Raw genomic sequence first — 20,377 nt, 5'->3', positions numbered from 1 at the left:
TTTTAGGAGAGGCTTGTCACAGAAACTATAGTATGAGCGTGTCTGTGCCCATCGCTGTCCCCGCCATGAGCTGGGACTGAAAACAGCTTCCAATTTGAAGAGTGAAAATCGGGACTAGAAACAGCTTCCGATTTGAAGAGTGAAAATACTTGATTTTATTCGCTTGTATTATTTCTATGTGGCCCCTGAAGATCTCTGAAAATGTGCAACAACATCTGGGGCGTTTTGCATGTACGTGCACATTTTACAATACCTCTCTTTTGTGCATTCTTGTATGTCGGTTTAATAGTTAATGATTCTTTGCACCCGTTGCCCCAATCAAATTGTTAAAGCAGCCAACGTTGTCTGCATTACTCAAGTCAAATGGAGCAGGCAGTTTGCAACTAAAATAAATGCACCGCTGTAATTCAGCTACCTCGAAATACAATTGTGCACTCGGAGCCAGACCCTTAATTAGGACGGCTCTGTACCTTGTTCTTCTGCAGTGAATTGTTCAGTGTTTATTACTCTGTCCCCCTCGAGAGAATCTAAGCGTATGTTGATGCATACATTCTAAACGAGAACACAAACAGCATCCGCCGCATAAAGTGAGCTAATGTTCTCCAAGAACTTGCTTGTTGGATCTCAATAGAAGAGTGTTTACACGAGCCCCGTTCTAAAGTGCTCTGTGCTGTGAAGTGGAAGATCCTAGTTGATTTCTGACTCTGAAGCAGAACATGCTGGACCTGTGGGGTGGGACAGCCTGACAGTACTTTGCAGCAGTGGCTGTAACACAACTGGCCTTTAATGGGCCCTGATTGGTTCAGCATTGAGTTGTGTTGAGTAGCAGATATGCGATTGACACATTGCCAGGGCCCACCTGGGGCCCACCCGCACCTGCCAGGGCCCCCCGGACTGGACCAGCTGGTGGAGGGAGGCGAGAAGCAAGTGTGAGTTGGAATACTTCCTGTTCATCCATGTTTCCAGCGATCTTATACGTCCCTACAATGAAATCAAGCGTTAACAAAGGCAGCAGCTCACGCTTTATAATATATATGTAGAGACTTGCATGTGAAGGTATTAACATAGAAGAAGGCAACATTTGTGGGTTCGTGCATCGTGCCATTGTTATAACAAAAAGACGTGTTTTATACAGTTTTATTGATTTTTCTTAAACTGATATAGTTAAAGCAGTATTTATACTTAAACATTGTTTGGAAAGTAGTTAAAATGTGCAAATATTATGTAGATATTGTGGTGGGATACCTTAAAGGTTTGCATGATTCTGTAGCAAAAGGTTTGCATGAATCTGTATCAAACTATTTGTCTATGTAGAAAGTGCTTTGTAGAAAGTGCATTTCATCCAAATTGGAAAAGATATGTTTAGAAGGTTTTCACAAACTTGAGTTGCAGTAGCCAATGCTTGTTTCACACATGGACAACCATGTTCTGCTGCTCTACGTGTTCTTGTTCTCGAAGTGTATGGAAGCTTACATTTCTTTAGGAGGACTTATACATTTTCCATTGCTCTGCTGCTGCCAAATCTGTGTCAGTGTTTAATAGTAGTGAAACTTGGTGAATACTTTTTTAAATCTACAGAGCGAAAGCGATAGGCACTATAAAGGGATGTGTGTAGGGTACTAAGGGCTGAGAGGAGAGGAGTGATAGCTTTGTGTAATAAGCATAGGTAAAGTCAATTTGTTTCACCTATGCAATAGCTATGGCTCTGTATATTTTTGTTATACATGTTGCACAGTTGAGGTGCTGTGCAATATGGTTTACAAAAATAAAATAAGTGTTATGATGCGGTCTATGCTGGCTGCGTCATAGTATTTTTTTACTGTAAGCCATTTTGCAACATGTAAACAGGCATTGGCATAGCCAATAGGTCTCACTTTTGGGACCTTATAAGTATTTAGTTATGCAGCACTTATTAGGTCCCAAAGGCGAGACCTATTGGCTATGCCAATGCTTGTTATTATTGTTATTAATAACAATAATAATGATAACAATAATAATAGAAATAGTAATAATAATCATAATAGTTAAGACTAATACAAATAATAAGAACTTTATCATTATTAATAGTATTATGTCTCTTCATATTAGTAGTAGACATATTCATAATAATGAGAATAATACTGATAATACTACTGCTACTACTACTACTAATAATAATGATGATAATAACAGTGGTGGCAGGCAAAGCTAAGACCGGTGGGTGTGGCTTAAAAATTAATAAGACCACTTACCTTGCGCTCGCCTCATTGCCAACTCGGCAATGTGACGAGCAAAAGGTAAGTGGTTTTGTTTATTTTTAAATGTAATTTTACTTTTCCCATAGTCTGTAATATTCCCTGACCCTCACCCCGCCACACCCCACACCACACCACCCTTACGTATGCTGGCCGGCACTGAATAATAATTACAATAATAATAATAATAAAGATGTGCGAGACTGCTGTGCTTAATTTGTGCCAGGGATCTCCAATTATGAAACCCCCTTCTTTCTAAAAGGAGGGGACCCAGACATTTCGAGCAGGCATTCCAAGTGGCCTACAGTTGTTGTTTCCCTTTAGTGCAATGTCTGAATTGTGTCAGCTGCTGAAGTGCAATCAATCACTAGGAGATGTTTCAACCGTCCCTACTGTGGGTATGATCATGCACCATCTATGACACTCACTTCAGCCGACTGCTGGAAGGTGTTCTGCTATTGCTTTTAAAAAGTGTATCACGTTAAGAATAATTTGGCTTAGGGGCAAAATGTTTAAAAAGATACAGTTATCCTATTTTTGTGCAAATAAAAATTGATTAACATGTCTCCTTTCCTCCCGCCCCCTGTAGCTGTTTTCAAGACCAAAACCACGTTGACAGAACCGCTGATTGTAAAAGGGTTTAAACTTAGAACATGCCTCCTTTACTCATTAATTTCCTTGGTCATTTATACCATATCCCTGTACCAGTTGTGTTCAATGAAATGCTGCTGTAAGGCCCTCATTATGAGTTCCCCGTTAACTCTGCCGGGGGTACCAGGACCCGAAGGAACAATTCTTGGCAGTATCTCCCAGTGAGTTCATGGGATTGGCAAGTTATTTCCTCCTGAATGGGGAATAAGATATGGAGCTGGGAATACCCAATTACATATGTAACATGACACATAACAGACCCACATATGCCACCTGCCTGGAGATGGTGGTAGATGGGGCAGTGTTTTATTTTTCATGGACAGTGGCAATGGCTAAGGGCAGATGGATGTTTATTTTAGCTATGGGGAACTCTTTCAGCTCCCTATATGCCAGAGGTCTTCAAACTGTGGGGTGCGCCACCCCTGGCGGGGGCGTGGATGGGTTCCCAGGGGGGGCGCAAATGCCTCTGCAAGTACATGTACATGAAAATGGACTGGTTATCGAGGCTTCGTTTTTTTACTGGTTCTAGTACCACCTGGGCCTCGACTCTGCCAATCCTTACATTTGTATTTTACATTTACTGGTGTGAGAATGCATTTCATGAAAAGGAATATAAAGTAGGGTTGCAAAAGAAAAATGCCAGCCATGTGTTGTTTAAAGAGCCTGCAAAGACCTTGTCTTGACAATAAATAGGGTTGTAAATAAAAAAGTATGTATTCATTTGTAATGTGACTTTTCTGTCTTTGTTCCCTTTATCAAACATTAATCATTCAGACCGCCCTAGGACACAATTAAAAGTGCTTTCTATTTATATTTGCTGTTAGGAGTACGCACAGATAAGTGCGGAAAAAACGGCTTTAGGTGACTGTTTATTTTTGTACCGTCTGTGACATCACAATAATGCTCTGGCAACCCTAATCAGGAGACTGGAAGTTTGTTGTAAGATCAGCACATTATTTATTTCCTCCACCCTCAATCCCTGATTAATTCCATAATAGCAATAGTTTAACTTATATCTGAAACCCTACACCACTGTCAATAACAAGCTGATTTACTTCAAGTGTCTGGGAAAGCACCCTGCATTCAGACAACTCAATCCTCATTCTCACCCTTCACTTTCTCGCTCACCCTGCACTCACAGTGACCACTCTGCACTCAAAATGCACTTGCGCTGTTCACCCTGTACTTCACCCGGCAGTCACACAAGCACACTACTCACCCTGCACTCATGTGACACTTCACTCACCTGTCCCCCTCACTACTCAATCTGCAATCAAACAATCCCATCACTAACCATGCATTCATTCTTCCCACTCTGAACTCACATCTGCACCCAAAATCATATGGTCACCTCACTCACACTGCAGTCACTCCTCTTACCCTACTCTCACACTGTTGCATTGCTCACCGTTCACTCACATTGACACTCCTGCCACCCACACAGCACAGAGGGTTAATGCGCCTGCTTCACAGAATGTGCACCATGCAGATCACAGAACTGAGTGCGAGTAAACTATGAGTAATGCTTTGTCTGAAAGGTGCTATAGAGAAATGAGGTGCATTGTTGGTGAGTGTTAGTGAGGGAATTCATAGAGAAGGAGGAAATGGGGAAAACTTTGTCAAGCTTTAAGTAACTTTTATTCCGTTTGAGATAGAATCAAGTTTTTTTTGTTGAAATCTGCAGATTATGTAGCGAGTGCAGTAAACTGATAATTACGTGGAAAATGCTGCTGCTGCAGAAAGTCTTAATTCCAGTGGCCCTGGCTTTAAGTGACTCGATCAATTAATGGCTGGTAAGAAGGCTGGTTTATTTTTAAACCTTCTTCACTACCACCACACCATTCGCCTTCAGGCATAGGCACCTCAAAGTCAGTCTTAACCATTCAGGGGCAGTTTTTTGTGAAATCTGAGTCCATGGGGTGGCAGGGTTGCATTCAGATGCAGAGCCCTAATCCCCTTGACCCATGGAGCCTCACAGTAATGGTCCAGAAGACAGAGGAAAGGAGTGAGATACATAGATATTGTCAAAGAGAAAGCTCAGATTAGGGAGCACTGCATGGGGACTCATTTGTATGTTTACAAATGGCCAGAGACAGCTTCTACAGAGAGATACCCCAAAGATGGAGACAATATAGGTGCTTTTTAAGGGACATTGATTAGTGAAGCTGGTACTGCTGCCTAGTGTGTAAGTGGCCACTGCTGGTTATCATTAAGCATGCAGATGCAGCAGGACTGAGGCCCAGGGATTTGAGGGGCCCACTGCATCACAGTTATGACTGTCTACCTTTAAAAAGGGGCATCGGAGCTTATTTTCCTTTCAAGCATTAGGATCGAGGTGATGATTGTCATGGTGGGGAAGAGGTTAAAGATGCAGAGGAGATAGCCTGCTGCTCCGGACTGCAGTTATCATTAGTGCAGCAGGTATAGTTGCATTGGGGTCAAAGAGTGTGAGGGGCTCACAACACCCCAATTATGGGGATCCGTTTGTTTGGGATAATATCTGTTTTTGTTTGATGCATCGGCTGTTTTTTAAGTCTAATATGTAGTGCGGTCCATAAGGTATAGAAAAAGTATTCCTGAAATCATCTCATAAACTTCACTCCCTGCACGCAGCCATGTCCCTCCCACTCCCCCAATCCTTGCCATAGAGTTTTGGAGGGGGCCTGACCTCAAAACATTTCGCTTAGGGGGGCTCAGAGTAAAGAAGTTTGAAGAACTCTGCTCTATGCTGTTGTGTTTCGGCGGACAGGGGCCAGGTGCAGCATCTGTTCGCAGTCCCGGCAAGACCACAGTAGACTCCAGGGTCTGGTGTCTCCAGGCCCAGAATTATCAAGCCCAGAGTTGGCAGATCCAATAATTCCAGGCCCAGAGACACTAGCAAACCAGCAGTTGCCCCGAGAGGTATCCCCAAAGAAAAGCACTGCAGGCAAATCCTAATGAGGGCATATACGTGTTTTAACATAGACATGTTTTCTATTTTGTATGATTGTTCTTGGGGTGGAACCCATTGCCTGGGCCAAAGGAGATATGCAGTTCTGAGGCTGCTGCGTTTTTTGAATAGTTATGGATTTCTCACATTTGCCACATAAACCATTATCAGCTGCATAACTTTCAGATTTTAACAAAGAAGATTATTGGTTTGTAGCTCAAACAGATCACAAACTTTTGTCAATGCTGCAACGTGTGGTGCTGTACAGTGGAAGGCACTTCACAAAGGTTGACTGTTCACCTTTGAATTGCATATTACTGTATTTGGGTGTCAAATTAGTACTCATAAGGTGAGTGTTAATGAGTAAAAAATGAGAAAATAATGTACTGATACTATCACAAAATGTGCCAAGTTATGCTACAAAATGTGCATTTCCTTGCTGCATAATTTAGTAAACCCTGTTGCTGCATTATTTGGTCACCGCTTGCCGCATACCTCTTGTGGCCCTGCCCACAACACACTCTTTACAGGGAAATCTGCATTACAAGTGTTTAAAGAACCCCCATTGTAATCTTCCGGTGTTTAGGCAAACCACCCCAAGCCATACTTGAACAATGTTTCCATGAACAAATCAGTTTTTTCTACCTTTCAGGGGCAAAGAATTTCTATGATGTGTAATTTTTTACATGTAATGGTCAATCTGCAAGAGATTTAAATTCATTTTCAGTGCATTGAGATTTGAGGCCCCATATAAAATACACCTCGTATGTTTTATTTTAAAATGTCCTTATTGGTTTATCAACAACAAAAAAGGGAGCCAAATCATGTCAAGGCAAAATACACTCCTGAAGCATAACTCTTGTCAAGAGAAAAACAAAAATAAAAAAACCCTGGAACACCCCCCCCCCCTCTCCCCTAAAACCCTCCCTCAACTGCTAGCCCCACCTATCCACCTATGCACTAGATATGTGTGTAAACACCACAACTGCCTCTTAAGGTGCAGTCGGTGGAGGCTACATGAGTCGTAGAAGCCATGGGTATTTAGGGCATGTGAGTTCACAGAATTCCGTGGTAAGCAGTAAAAACAACGGGCGCCAAAGGTCTGGAAACGAGGTTCCCTGATTGGAAAGGTAGAGAGATATGAATTCCATGCCCAGTATATACCATATCCGATGCAGCCATCCCACCTGGGTAGGAAAGCGTCCTGATCCCCAATGTGCTAGTATATTCTGAAGGGCCGCTCCCAGTGCTTAGCCTATCTGACACCCCCAACAGGACTTAAGGGGGAATGTAAGGGCGTTAGGTAAGCCTAAAATAATGTAGGCTGGGAAGCATGGCAACTGTGTGTTGAGGTGGGCGTTGATGTCGTCCAGTACTCGCGTCCAGTAGGTAGCTATTTTGGGGCAATCCCACAGCAAGTGTTTTAGAGTGCCAATGGAACTACAATTGCACCAACACAGAGAGCTACGAGTGGGGTTCTCCCTATGGAGTCTGGGTGAAGTGAGGTACCAATAAGTAGTGCTTTTAGTGGCTGTCTCTTTGCTTGCCACGCTGCGAGCTGTGTGGCGTGCACGATAATAAATATCCTCTCATTCCCACTGTATGAGGAAGCGGCAAAGTTTGGTCTCCCATCTTCTCTGACCCAGGTATTTAATAACAGACAAGGAGGGGCGGATAAGGCTGTGTATTTCGGAAATGAGGCGTGTATCTGAGGTTTTGGATAACAACCACTGCAAAAAAGGGGTGAGATGGTGCTGCGCCTGGGGCCGAACTGTGGGGTGCATCACCCAATATCTGATCTGATGGTACTGATAGCGCTCAGATTCAGGGATTCCCTGTTGTAAACGGAGATAATCAAAGGACAGCGGGCCGGCCTCATCGAAGAACTGTCCAATAGATATACGGCCTTCATGAATCCACTTAGCAAAGGTCCCAGTACAGAAGCCTGGAATTAAATCAGGATTGTCCACTATTGGTGTCAGCGGGGGCCTGTATAACAGGTGACAGGTATGGACTTTGGGGGCATGCCGATTCGGGGAGGAAGGAGAACTTCCATAGGGATTGTCCCGCTACTGCCTAGTCCATGAAAAGCCAATGCTTTTCAGATTAGGGGTGAGACCACTCCACAAACGTCCTCAGCTGTACCGCTCAGAAGTACTCCCGCAAATTCGGCACCCAAGACCTCCCTCTCTCGGAGGTCTATACCAAAGAACTCTGTGTAGGCTGGGTCTCTTGTCTGCCCATACAAATTGGTCTACCTCTCGTTGCATAGAGCATAGAGAACCAGGGGAAGGCTCCAACGGGAGAGTTCGAAAGTGATATACTATCTTGGGTAGTATAGCCATCTTTACCACTGCCACCCAACCGAGCCAAGATAGGGTGTGCTTTCTCCAGTGGAACAGGTCCGCTTTTACCTACTGAAGCAGGGTAGCATAATTAAAGGACACTGTATACGGAATATTTGCTGTGAGCTGCAGCCCAAGGTAGGGGACCGCGGTCGGGCCCATTGAATAGGATAGGCACGTTGTAGCTCAAGAAATGTAGTGGCCTTAGGGATACGTTGAGAGCTTGGAATTTATGGATGTTGACCTTGAATCCTGCCACCTGTGTGAAATGGTCCAGTTAAGTAATGAAGGCTGGGAGAGAGATCAGGGGATCTTCCAATATGGCTATGATGGCATCCGTGCATAAGCTAATCGTATGCTTGTGCCGCCCAAAACGTACCCCAGATATAAGAGGGTTATTGTGTGTTTTTTGAGCCATAGACTCCATCTTGTGACTCTCTGGATTGGGACGAGGGCAGAGGAATAGCCATTTACTCATACCTTTGCCGAGTGTAGCTACTCGGGACCCATTGAGTAAACCTAGTGGGAAATCCAAAGTGCCGAAGGGTCTCCCTCAAGAAGGGCCAGTGGACCCTTTTGAATGCTTTTCCTGCGTGGATAGATAGCAGCATACATTCAATATCAAAGCATTGTGCCCTATCAATAATATGGAGTAGCCTTTTTCTATTTTTTCCACATTGGGGATTGGGTGCAAATCCCGCCTGGTACGAATCAATCAGACTGGGAAGGAGAGGGGTCAATCCCTAGACTAAGATCCCAGTAAACAGCTTTAGGTTGACATTTTATAAAGAAATTGGCCTCTAAGAGGCACACTGGCATTTGTCCTTGCCAGCCTTGGGTCTAACGACAATTGAGGCTCCCTGCATAGTGGTGGGATTGTGGGGAAGACCCCAACGGTGTTGTAGACTCTAGTGAGAATGGGGGTCAGAATGTGGCAGAATGTCTTATAAAAAAGACCAGGGGATATAAGCAATTTCTGGTTGGAGATAGCAGACACCACTTCCTCTGTTTGGATCGGGGAATCTACAGATTCGACCTGGTCTTGCGTTCATCTGGTGGTGGAGGCTTCCCGGAGGTAACAGGCAGGGGCGAATGGGGAGAGATCCTGCACCTCGTAGAGTCCTGCATAATATTGGTGAAATGTTTCCCCAATGTGCAGGTCTTCCGTCTGCTCCACCTCCGTTGAATCAACCACTGATGAGGCCCTGGACAACTGTCATTGGGCCAGCAGCCTTACCGGCCAGCAGCCTCCCGCATCTGTTACCCCCGATATGGAAGGCGAGTCGAAATCTAAGTGCCGCGTATACTGCTCTGTCCAAATCTATGCCGGACAGTCGGGTACATGCGACCTCGAGCTGTTACAGATCGGAGAGGCGCCAGTCCATTGATGTATGCATTCCAGCTCTTGGACCTGTCACGTGGGTTGGGCCCGCCTATTTCTGCACATCTTGTTGTCTGGCGAGGCGATTGCGATAAACTACCCCCTGATCACCGCCTTCAGGGTGTGCCAAAGTGTGGTGACAGAGGTCTTGGGGTTATCATTCGTGACCAGGAAGTCCTGTAATGCCATGGAGATCTGTTGGACTACCTCAGGGCAGTGCAGAAGCATGTCTCTGAGGCACCAGGTCCTGGGTGGAGGGTGTGAGGAAGGGAAGAAGGAGACTTCAAATGTCACCACTGAGTGTTCCGACAGCGAGCGAAGCAGTATGTTAAAATTTTGGGATTGGGATACAATACCTGAGGTGCCCAGGAAGTAATCTATCCTAGCAAACATCTTGTGAGAGTGGGAATAAAAGGTATAGTCCCGGGCCATGGGGTGCACAGTGCTCCAGATGTCTATCTTCTAGCAGTTGTAACCCATCCCCCTGAAAGAGCCCCACTCTGCCCCTAGGATTGGGCCCAGTGATTGATTGCGCTCTCAAATGCTAGGTTAAAGTCACCACCTACCCCATCAGCAGCAGCCAGCAGCCAGCAGCCAGTCCATTGACCTGGTCAGCTCGGTCACTGCCCTGCGCAGAAAGCTCTCCTGATCATCCTTTGGGGCATATACCAAGCCTACTGTAAGGGTGTGAGGACCCAGCAAAAACAAGTGAGCCAATAACCTGCACTTGATTTCTGCCTTCTTGGGACCAATCTTCCCGGGGAAGGCGGAGGAGACAAGGATGGCCACCCCTGCAGATTTAGTGGACTGGGATGAAAAGAGTTGATGGGGTAACGCCCTAGAGCAAAGCCTATAGGTGTCATCAGCAAAGAGATGGGTCTCTTGGAGAAGGCAAATATGTGCCCATGAGTCCTCGAGGTAGGAGAGGATGACACGCTTTTTGACAGGGTTGCTGAGTCCCTTCACATTTAGTGTAATGATTTTAAGATTTTGAATCATCGTGGGGGTTACTAGGTATATCTAATGGAGCTCACAGTGTGGGAGGGAGGGGAGCATGGTGACCAGGGATCAGAAGGTGATCCATATGGAGCCAGTGGTCTAGATGTGTGTTGATCGGGGGATCTGCCCCAGATAAACCCAAGAGTTGGGGGAAGCCCAACAACTCTATACAAACCCAACAAACATTTAGCATTGTAAGATAGATATTATTAATGTCCTGGGCAATAAGCCCCATGAGAGAGAGGTGAAAGAGGTCAGCGACATCCCACTCCGACCCCCAGCCCACTCGGACCCACCACCCATTTAGAGATTAGAGATTAGAGAAAGGAGGACCAGAGGAAAGCAATATCCGTTCAACACCAGTAATCAGGGAAAACACCAAGAAGCAAGCTATGCTGAGCTAGAGGTATCTTCATGGAGGGAGGCCAGCCCGCCCGTCGCTCTCTAGCCATTCTCTCTGGATCTGGGCAAAGACGAGCCGGGGAGCGGCCCACAGTCTTCTATTTGCCGGCTCCCCGGTCCTTGCCTACCCCCTCGGTCAGAGGGGACCTCTCCTTGACTGAGCTGTAATGTCCAACAGCCGGCGGGCATCCTTTAGTGAACAATGATGGCGGATCTTTCCGTCTAGGTAGAAAGTCAAGTGAAAGGAGTGCCCCCAGGAGTTTGGAACTCCCATGGAGCGGAGGTGAGCAGCCGGAATGCCCTCTGTTTTTGAAGCGCGGAGAGGTCCTGATACAAGGCGGGTTGGCGTCCCTGACATTGTATTGGGCTACTGTCTCTGGCCTTTTTGAGGATGTGCTCCTTCAATTGGAAATCGTGGACACAAGTGAGGATGTCAGCAGAGGGTGCCGAGGCAGGCCTCTTCGGACCGACACGGTGTGTGCGATCAAGCATAATCTCCAGATTAGAAGGGGCTTCCAGAATCTTTAAGAGGAGGTCGCTCACAAAGGAGGCAATGTTCAGGCCCTCTGCTCTGTTTGGGATCCCCATAATGCAAATGTTATTGTGTCGGGAGCTGTTCTCCAAATCTTCAGCATGCGCCTGAAGGTCTAGGTGCTGGTCTTGAAGGCGGATTACCTCCAACTGGAGTTGTTCAAACTCCTCTTCCGTACCTGCGTTGTGCACCTCCGGTGTGTCCACCCTGCCTCCCATTGCATGCACGTCCTGTCTCACCTCCCTGAGTTCCTGAGCGAGTTCCTTCTTCATGGTTTGTTGGTAATCCCGGAGGGAAGCGAAGAGCATTTCTATGAAGGAGAGGGTGAGCGGGCCTCAGTTTCGCTACTGTCCATAGATGCAGTCGGATCAGGAACCGGCATGGAGCTCTTTGCGTGAGAGCTGGGGGGTTTGAGAAGCAAGTCCTTGGTCGAGGGGTCTTTGTTCCCCATGAGGCAGGAGTATGGAATATGCGGTGCAGGGAGTGCTGTAACGCTTTCCCCTAGGATGACATCCCAGCGGTCGGATATGGAAGGTCCGTGGGCTCAGCAGACCTCGCAGACCTCGCCGGAGCCAAGGGCAATCGACTCTAATCCTGCACCTCGCGTGGACCTGCCGTCACCAACAGGTGGAGACCCCTTTCCCACTATGGTCCCACGGAAACACTTAACTAGGCGTGGAGAACCAGGTGTGGGGGAGGGCTCCATGAATTACAGCACCCAGGCCTGCCGCTCCAAGATCCGAGGCAAGTCGCAAGGACCAGGCAGTGTCCCCTCCAAGGGGTGCAAAGTCAAGATCCCCAGCAAAGCAGGTCGGGACCCCAGATTGGAGCAGGTGCAAATTCAAGTATGCCGAGGCTGCAATTATGCTGTTTGAGGCAAAGGGCCAACAGCGCCTGGCCCGACTCGGTCCAATTTGATCTCCACCTCTCAGTCAGCATGGCTTCCTCCGGTCCAGCGAATCCTCAGGGCCCAGCTGGGGTGCAGACGTAGGAGGGCAGTCGGGCCGCCCCATCCAGCTACCAGAGGCACCTGGAAGGTCCAGCAGGCCAGGGCCGCAGGCCGGGTGATGGGCGCCATGCCCACAGGGAGCGGGGTAGCAAGGGCGCAGGCCCGGGCATCGACGGCACCAAACTTCCCAGCAATTTGGCACCGGAGTGCTCTGCAAAGTTTCACAGCTCCTGGAGGCCACAGCTATCCAAGCGGCATATCTCAATCTCATCAATGGGGGCCATCTTGGAAAGCAACTAGTGCGTCATTTTGATAGGCCTTTGGTCTGGCATATCTAGGCATGGGTGGATGGGCCCTGTCAGAAAATACGGAGCGACGAGAAGGCACATCCTACTTTGTTGCCATCTTAGCCATCCTCATATGTTTTTAAAAATAAATTACACATTGACATTTGATTGTCAACAATTGCATTTGAAGGTGTGTACGTAACAACTGTACTGCTTTCAGTGTCCCAAAGTAAATGTCGACGAGGACACAGCAGGAAGAGGACACCGAGGGAAGGTCCAATTGCCTGCACAGATGCAGGCTCTCCGTGATGTCTCATTCACAACGTACCCCTTGTTTTATAGTTTGAAAAAACACATCCCTTTAAGGAGCAGGGGTCTCAGTGCTAGCACATTTCAAATGTGAATGACGAGACGTAGGTCTGCTGTCCCCCTCAGGCCTCCGTCCATGCACTTGCCACTGTTCGCAACAGGGTGCAGTGCGGATCCACGCCCTGTTAATATTAATTCGGATGTTGATATCCTCTTTACTGCTCCTAGTCCTTTTGCATATTCAATTATTAAGAAAACACTTGCTGCTGAGAGGATGAAGCGGTCCACAGCACCGCGCAAAGCAGGTTGCAGCCAAGTATTTTGTACATTGTTCAGATAGCACGCTGTATTCCTGTCGCCGACACTCTGGACTCATGACAGAAATATCGCTTACTGTTTTATATTCACAGGTGTTTGTTTGACGAGCATTAGACATCTGCAAACCTGCCTCTATGCGCCTGGGATAGCTATAGGAAGACCCTTAACTGAGACAGTCACCTTACTACCATGCTAACTAAAAATCCAATCACAATGAGAGAGACATAATATTGTTGAATCTGCTCTTTTGAATTCCTTCAGGGTCAGCCAAAGAGAACACTATATATTTGTAATGCATGTTAATCAACGTACTTTGAGCACAAGGTTTTATTTTATTGATCAGTTTTGTTTTCTTCTGATTGACTACACTGCTTTTCTTCCCATTTGTTTAGTCTGAACTGTTTCCAATGTGATTCAGCGATGCCCTTGTTGTAACGTTTTAATAAACCAATAAAAATGATCAGGTTTGTACGCAGGCATTCTGATTTGCCATGGCCAGCTTGGGTACTCTTCAGCCTGCAGGTTTGCACACTTGATGCTCCCTCTCAACTCACCACGCCTCCCATTTTCACTATGCACATTTTACTGTGCACCACCTTGTTGAACTCTGCATAGCACATATGTTGTTCCAGATGCTTGTCAAATACAAACATAGGAATTTCCAATACATTTCTTACATAGTCCTACATCTGTTAACCAGGTATTATATTGTACTGCACCATTTGTATGGTGTTTACTACCTCCATGTGGGGTGCGGATGTGCTTTTTCAGGTGAAGAGCATGCTACACCAGGTACGTGTGTGACTGCAGTGTGTAGTCTTTGCTTTCATTGAATAGTGCATCGACAACATGAGAACTACGTGTGAGCACTAAGTGGTAGATGTACACTCCTATCTTACAGATGTGTTCATAATTCCACATACAGAGTGACTGGGAATATATTAATTGCCTGTGCCTGCTATGCATGCAGGGATGTACAGAATAACTATGCTACTTCCGCGCTGCCTGGGGGTTCATTACTTATATGCCCTGAGTTACCTCAGCATTTATATATTGCTGAAGGGGGACCCTCGATGGTCTCTGTACCCAGCAGACGAGCTAGACACTCCGTCATAGAGCACACAAGACTGTGAAATCTTCTCACTGCCCTCAGAAGACAGCCAAACCTTTGTTCTTTGAGCTGCCCATCTATGCTACTGCTGAGGTGAGCTTTGAGCTGAGGACAAGCTGATGTGGTCTCAATAAGAGGGCCCAGTGATATCCAAATATTCTAGTTGCGTTGTAACAACTTGTGGGTTAAAGGAACACATGGTAACATCGCAGCCAGGGTAGGGCCTGCATTGTAAAGGAAGGCCATTTTTCTGAATGCGGGCAAAATGATGTTTCCCTTCAGAAACTGTTTGAGTTTATTATCTACTACTGTTTTTAACTGCAGTAGCGACTTGATCTGAAGGATAACTTGTTCCACTTGACTCTTGCCCTGATGAAGTCACTGAGTGTATCTATGTGATGAAACGTGTTGGCTAGAACCTATTGAAGATCTTGAACTTTATCAATAAAGAAGATCCAATTTTTGTGTACCTTCAAAAACTCTGACTGATTGTTCTGGTGAATTTACATCTTTTGTTACAAGTTATGGGACGTTGTGTACCTATTTGGAAAGTACTGGAGTGGCTGATCCTACATCTTCTCTTAACACCAGTTTATGGATCTAGATACTTCTGCTATAATTGTTGCAAACTGGGATACATTTACCCCAGCATTACTCTGACCAGCAAACGTTTTGCTGAATAAGAGGAGGATGTTTTTAACAGTGTTTACACATTCACTCCTCGTTGTTCCTCAAACTTAGGCAATATTGAGTTTAAGAACCACCTCCTAAAAACCTGACGCGGTACACAACACAAAACGATCATGCAAATATTCAAACGGGCTTTACAAAATCGAACCAGCTGTCTTGACTCAGAAGCAACCGTGGAACAGCACAATCATGATATCTGCAGCACTCACCACTGTATCTTTTTCTCAAAAGGCCATTGGTGCTGTTTGGAGTTTTAAAACTCAGATGTTGTTAATCTCCTTCAGAAAGCGACTAAAAACCTACCTCTTCAGGTTATCACTAAGCTAAGAACTGCATGCCAACTGTAATCTTTGTGTTTCTTTCTTCGTTCTGTACTCATTTGTTACTCATTGCTTCTTGTGATCTGATACTTAACTCTTCACATGTTGTGTTGTGATATTTTATTTGACATAAAGCGCACTAACACCATATGGTGCACCTACGCTATGAAGAAATCTTAAGTAAATGAACATAAATGAAGTCTGGTGCTACTCTGTCCCAAAATGCAGGATGCGTCAACCGTACCTATAGTAATCGTGCTGTATGCTCCTTAAAGTATCCAGCCAGTGGAAAGAAAAAATGTAGTTCTCTTCCCAATCTTGCATCCTCAACAATCGTCAATGATAAGTGTCCCAGAATGTTGCTTTTTTTGATAATGGCATGTTAGGTTGCTACAACTATTGTAACATCATCATTGGATGGCCCCTTAAACCAAGTGTCCCGATTACTTTGGGGTCATCCAACATCGCCTAATATTTATCTGCAATAACCCTGGAGCTATAAACACTAGTTATAAACCGCGTCATAGAGTTCACTCCTAGAAGTGATTCGAGTCCTGACTGTGGAAAGTCTTCTTTGATCAGGCTGCATGCTACAACCTGCCAGAAAACTAAGGGAAGTCCTAAAAAAATATTGTCATTTCCACAAGATGCTAACACCTCTACTTTTGAAGCCCTTACTTAAGTTAAGTGTGACTGCTGAACTTTTTGCACCTTCAACAATTTCCAACCCACATTAATGGTGAAAGGTTTGCCGGATATGAAATATTCCTGTACTTTTGGTGCGTTAGCTGATGGAAGTTCGGCAGAAGGCTGTTTAATGGCATTAAGAAGGCAGACATTTGGAGGCTCACATGTAAGAAAATTGTGAGGTACACAGCTGGTAATGTGGGAAGGACACTGAACGAAAAAAGAAGACCTAAGAGGTACAGTAGCTCTTCTTATCACTATGGTCAACACAGCACATATTGACAGTGCACATGGCCGCCATACCTTGTCGCACTCGCCCAGCCTCTCCTTCTCCAGAAGTTTCCTTGTCTCTTTCTCCCAGTATGCCATCAACGCTTCCCTACTGAAGTTCCCGGTGGGAGATTTTTCCGTCAGGCTCTTTTGCCTCTGCCCCACCGGAAGGTTCCGGTCCGGCTCGATGTCCTCCAGCTCGCGCTCCAGCTCCTTCAGCTCCTCGGGAGACAAGGAGGCGAGCAGCTCGTCTTCATCAATGTCCTCATACTTGCTTATTTCTCGACGGTAGCCGAACGTCGACATGTTCCCTTTATCCCCCATTTCGGTAGAAAATGGTATTAAATGTAAAAACAGGCCTCGCTGTCAGAGGGTACGACGAAGCCCGCGTCGCGTCGCGTGCGGTTCCCGCCTCATCTGGTCAGCCACTGCCGCCTCGAGGGACGGGGGTGCTTTTAAGAGTCCGCCACCGGAGAGAACAATGCCCGGGGTGAAGCCATGAGCTATTTAAACCTCAGACGTCAGCTGGACACTGGCAGACAGAACGTGAAATCCCAGGGTGTGCAGGCCCAGCAGAGGGGGGATTATCTACACTCCCTCACACCATATAAAGCTCAGCCCAGGGCTGCCAGGGGCCTACATCTGGGGCCATGAAGGAAAGAGATAGGGCAGAACTGGACTACAAGAATGCTCTAGGGCTAATGATTTCCATGGGGATTCTCAACATTTTACCATGTTACAGAATCCTACATTTGTTCATCACGAGGGAGCCAAAAAAATGCAACTGTTTCCACACCAAGGACGATTTGAAAGAGTTACACTGGCAGCGTAAATGGCGGATAGGGGGATTTTGAAAGGACACTTTTGTGGTGGAGGGTGGCTCTCTTCGTTTAGGGTGAGGGGGCGCTAGTCAGTCAAAGATATTTGAAAATCTGTGAGATTTGGGAGTTCTGAGCCTCCGATCACCACCACAAGCACATTCCACAGAGCCGAGCCATATCAATTTGTATTATGTCACTAGATTGAAATCTCTCAAGTCCCTGGACACAAATCACTGCTGACAGATGTTGGTAATTTGTTCTATGAGAATTACACACTTGGACATATAAGAAGAGGTCAAAACGATACTCGTATTTGCCAAAATGTATAAATGCTTCTTTCCTACTTCTTGAGTAAATCAGACAAAAAAGTTTGCACATTTAACTTTAAAAAACATTTCTTCACAGGGAAAGTATTTTGCTCTTGATAGAAATATCCCTGTCTAAAACTCCAAGGCATGTAGCAGTCTCCCTACACTTTCTCACACTGGGCGGATTTTAGCAGTAGTTTTAAATGTGATTCAGGGTAGGAAGCTAACCCCCAGATTCATCATTGTCCCGTGTTGCGAGTCCTTAATAGCTATTATTAAGGAATTGCTATTAAAGACTCGCAAAACGGGATTCATGTAGAAATCGCAAAAAAATTGCGATTTCTACAGCTTCCTTATTTGCGATTAGCAAATTGCTAATTGCAAATAAGGATGCGATTTCAAGGGTGCCAGGGGTGTCCAAAGGACACCCTGTAGCACCCCTGGAATGCAAATGTAGACTGATGTTGCGCACACACATGTCCAAAGGACATGTGTGTGTGTAACATACAACTTAGAAAAATGCACTAAAGTGCATTTTTCTGAGTTTTCACTATTTACCACAAAGTCAGACTTCGCGGTAAATAGCGGCCCAATATTGCGATTTCGAGGTTCATGAATAGCATTTAAGGAATCTCTAATTGAGATTCCTTAAATGTGATCGCAATTTGATAAATCGCAATTATTTGCGATTTTTCAAATTGCGAGTTCATGAACCATTGATGAATCTCAAATGCCATTTTTGCGGGCGCAAACGGCCAATTTTTGAGATTCGCACCGTTTGCGCTCGCAAAAATGCTTGATGAATCTACCTGTATATCTTAAGGGCCAAATTAGCATTTTTTCATGTAACATAGCGCAGCAACCAAAGTTGCTGGGCTGCTTTGCGTAAAATGGTGATAGCAGGACAGCAGGACAGCGCCATATTTATTAAGATGTAACACTGCAGCTCTTTTTTTAAGCACCAGTGCTCTTTTTGGCAGTGCGCTTTGTACTGAAAAGTAATTCCCAAATCAATATTTTGCACTAGTTTGAGTCACTTTTGGTGATTTTGCACAGGCACAAAGTGCTGGTAATTTTGGCCCTAAATGTTTGTAAATACCGGTAAACCTACAAGTTTGCATGCTTCCTCACTCCCAATTGTGCACCTTATATTACACCTACAATGACGGAAAATCCACCATGTTGTCACATTTTCTACAATTATATTTGCACTTAGCGCTTCGAAAAATCAATTTTCCTGCTTCTGCCTAATTGGCAGTTATTTGCATCTAAGTTACAATGAGATGTGCAAACCCCCTTTGGATCACAGGTTTAGTGGACAGGCAGAGAGATTTTATCATTTCCACTCATCTCTACCTAGCAGCAAAGGTATAGAACGGCTATACATCTTTTTGTGACATAACTTTACTATTTCTGCCCCTGCTGAGCCCTATCCTTTACAGAAAAAAATCACTCTGACAACCCCCAAGGAGGACAAAATGTGTCAGTGATTGATGACCATCTTTGACAGATATCTGTCTTTAGCTGACAAAGCTATATATAAACAACTATGCCTTTTATAACATTATTCTATGCTTTTGGATAATGGGATTAAAGTTAAACAGGTGTTGCTTTCTAGGAGAACCGTGCCCGTGATTTTACATAGCTTCTGCTAATGGATGGATTACCGGTGGAAACCCCCTAAAGATGGTTGAGGGGTGGCAGTGTGCAGATTATCATGAGGCATGCATCTTTTATTCTGTGCCGCTACTGATGATGTTTCCTGTTTAACTTTATTCCCAATGTCACTGAGCTTGTGCGGCATGCTCCCTCTAAGAAAGACGTGCTGGTTCGATATTGTCTCATACCAGTTCGGCATAGCCACTCTTACTAGATCATGCCAGTTCGACATAGTTATTCTCAGTAAAACATACTAGTTCAGAATTCTCCAAAGCTGGGCCGGAGCGCCGGATCCATGCCAGATTTTTAAGATAACTACATTTATCTAAATGGGTATATACTCAATATCTGCCATTGATCTGGCCGTCCAGGACCGACCTTAGAGAACCCTGTGCTACTTAAAACATAGTCACTCTAAATAAAGCATGCCATTTCGTCATACTCTCTTTAAGTGAAACAGTGTGGACGGCCACCCTCTACTCGTCATCACAGTTCCTGCATTGCTGAGGGTGAGTCAGCATTCTCGAGGCATGCAGCGTGCTAGCTCCATTGACATTCTGTGACGCACTTCCCGGTGGGTCATTAGGCAGTGCTGTGTGCTCATTGTCACAACAGACTGCTTCACACTTTCACTGGAAACAGCTAGCACACTCCATAAACCTTGAGTCAGATACCAATGTTTAATGAATAATGTCATAAAGCCCAGACGTGTATCCCGCTGTCAGAATAGAAGAGTAGGCCTCTCCTTCAACCATGAACATGTACATCCCCCTTGAACCCCCCAAAATTATCCCATTTCTCGGCCAGAACTGTAGTAAACCTTTCTTGATCCCAGATGAATATCCTCTACTTCAGTTCATTTGCTTCTTGAGGCCTGAAAAGTACTCCCTTGGAGCCCAAAGGATTAACTCCAAATTCGGTCCATAAGAGTACCCCCTTCTTAAACCTAAGGGAATATTTTATCTTCTTGTTCAGCCCATTAGAGTACTATCTTCTTAGGCCCACTAGCATATCCCTTGATATGGGCCATAAGAGTTCCACTGTCTTGATCCCTAGAGAGTTGTAAAGTGGAAGAAATGCGGGTTTATCCAGTAACGAAGCTGACAATACAGGGGCGTTGTAATAAAAGGTTTATTCCAATAATTCAGCATATCATGGGAGTACTGCTGTTCTTG

General features: G+C 45.4%; 1 protein-coding gene across 1 annotated transcript in view; it reads right to left on the bottom strand.

The window, feature by feature from the left end:
• Positions 1-16,932, bottom strand: part of LMOD2 (leiomodin 2) — a 53,963-nt gene extending 37,031 nt beyond the window's left edge. The window contains exon 1 of the mRNA XM_078680917.1: positions 16,448-16,932. Coding sequence (XP_078537043.1) covers positions 16,448-16,738 — 291 coding nt within the window. The 5' untranslated portion in view covers positions 16,739-16,932. The remainder of the gene's footprint in view (positions 1-16,447) is intronic.
• Between the last annotated feature and the right edge of the window lie 3,445 nt (positions 16,933-20,377).

This window comes from Lissotriton helveticus, chromosome 1_1 (assembly GCF_964261635.1).
Source record: "Lissotriton helveticus chromosome 1_1, aLisHel1.1, whole genome shotgun sequence".
Lineage (NCBI taxonomy): Eukaryota > Metazoa > Chordata > Amphibia > Caudata > Salamandridae > Lissotriton > Lissotriton helveticus.
This window is presented reverse-complemented; position numbering and strand designations above follow the sequence as displayed.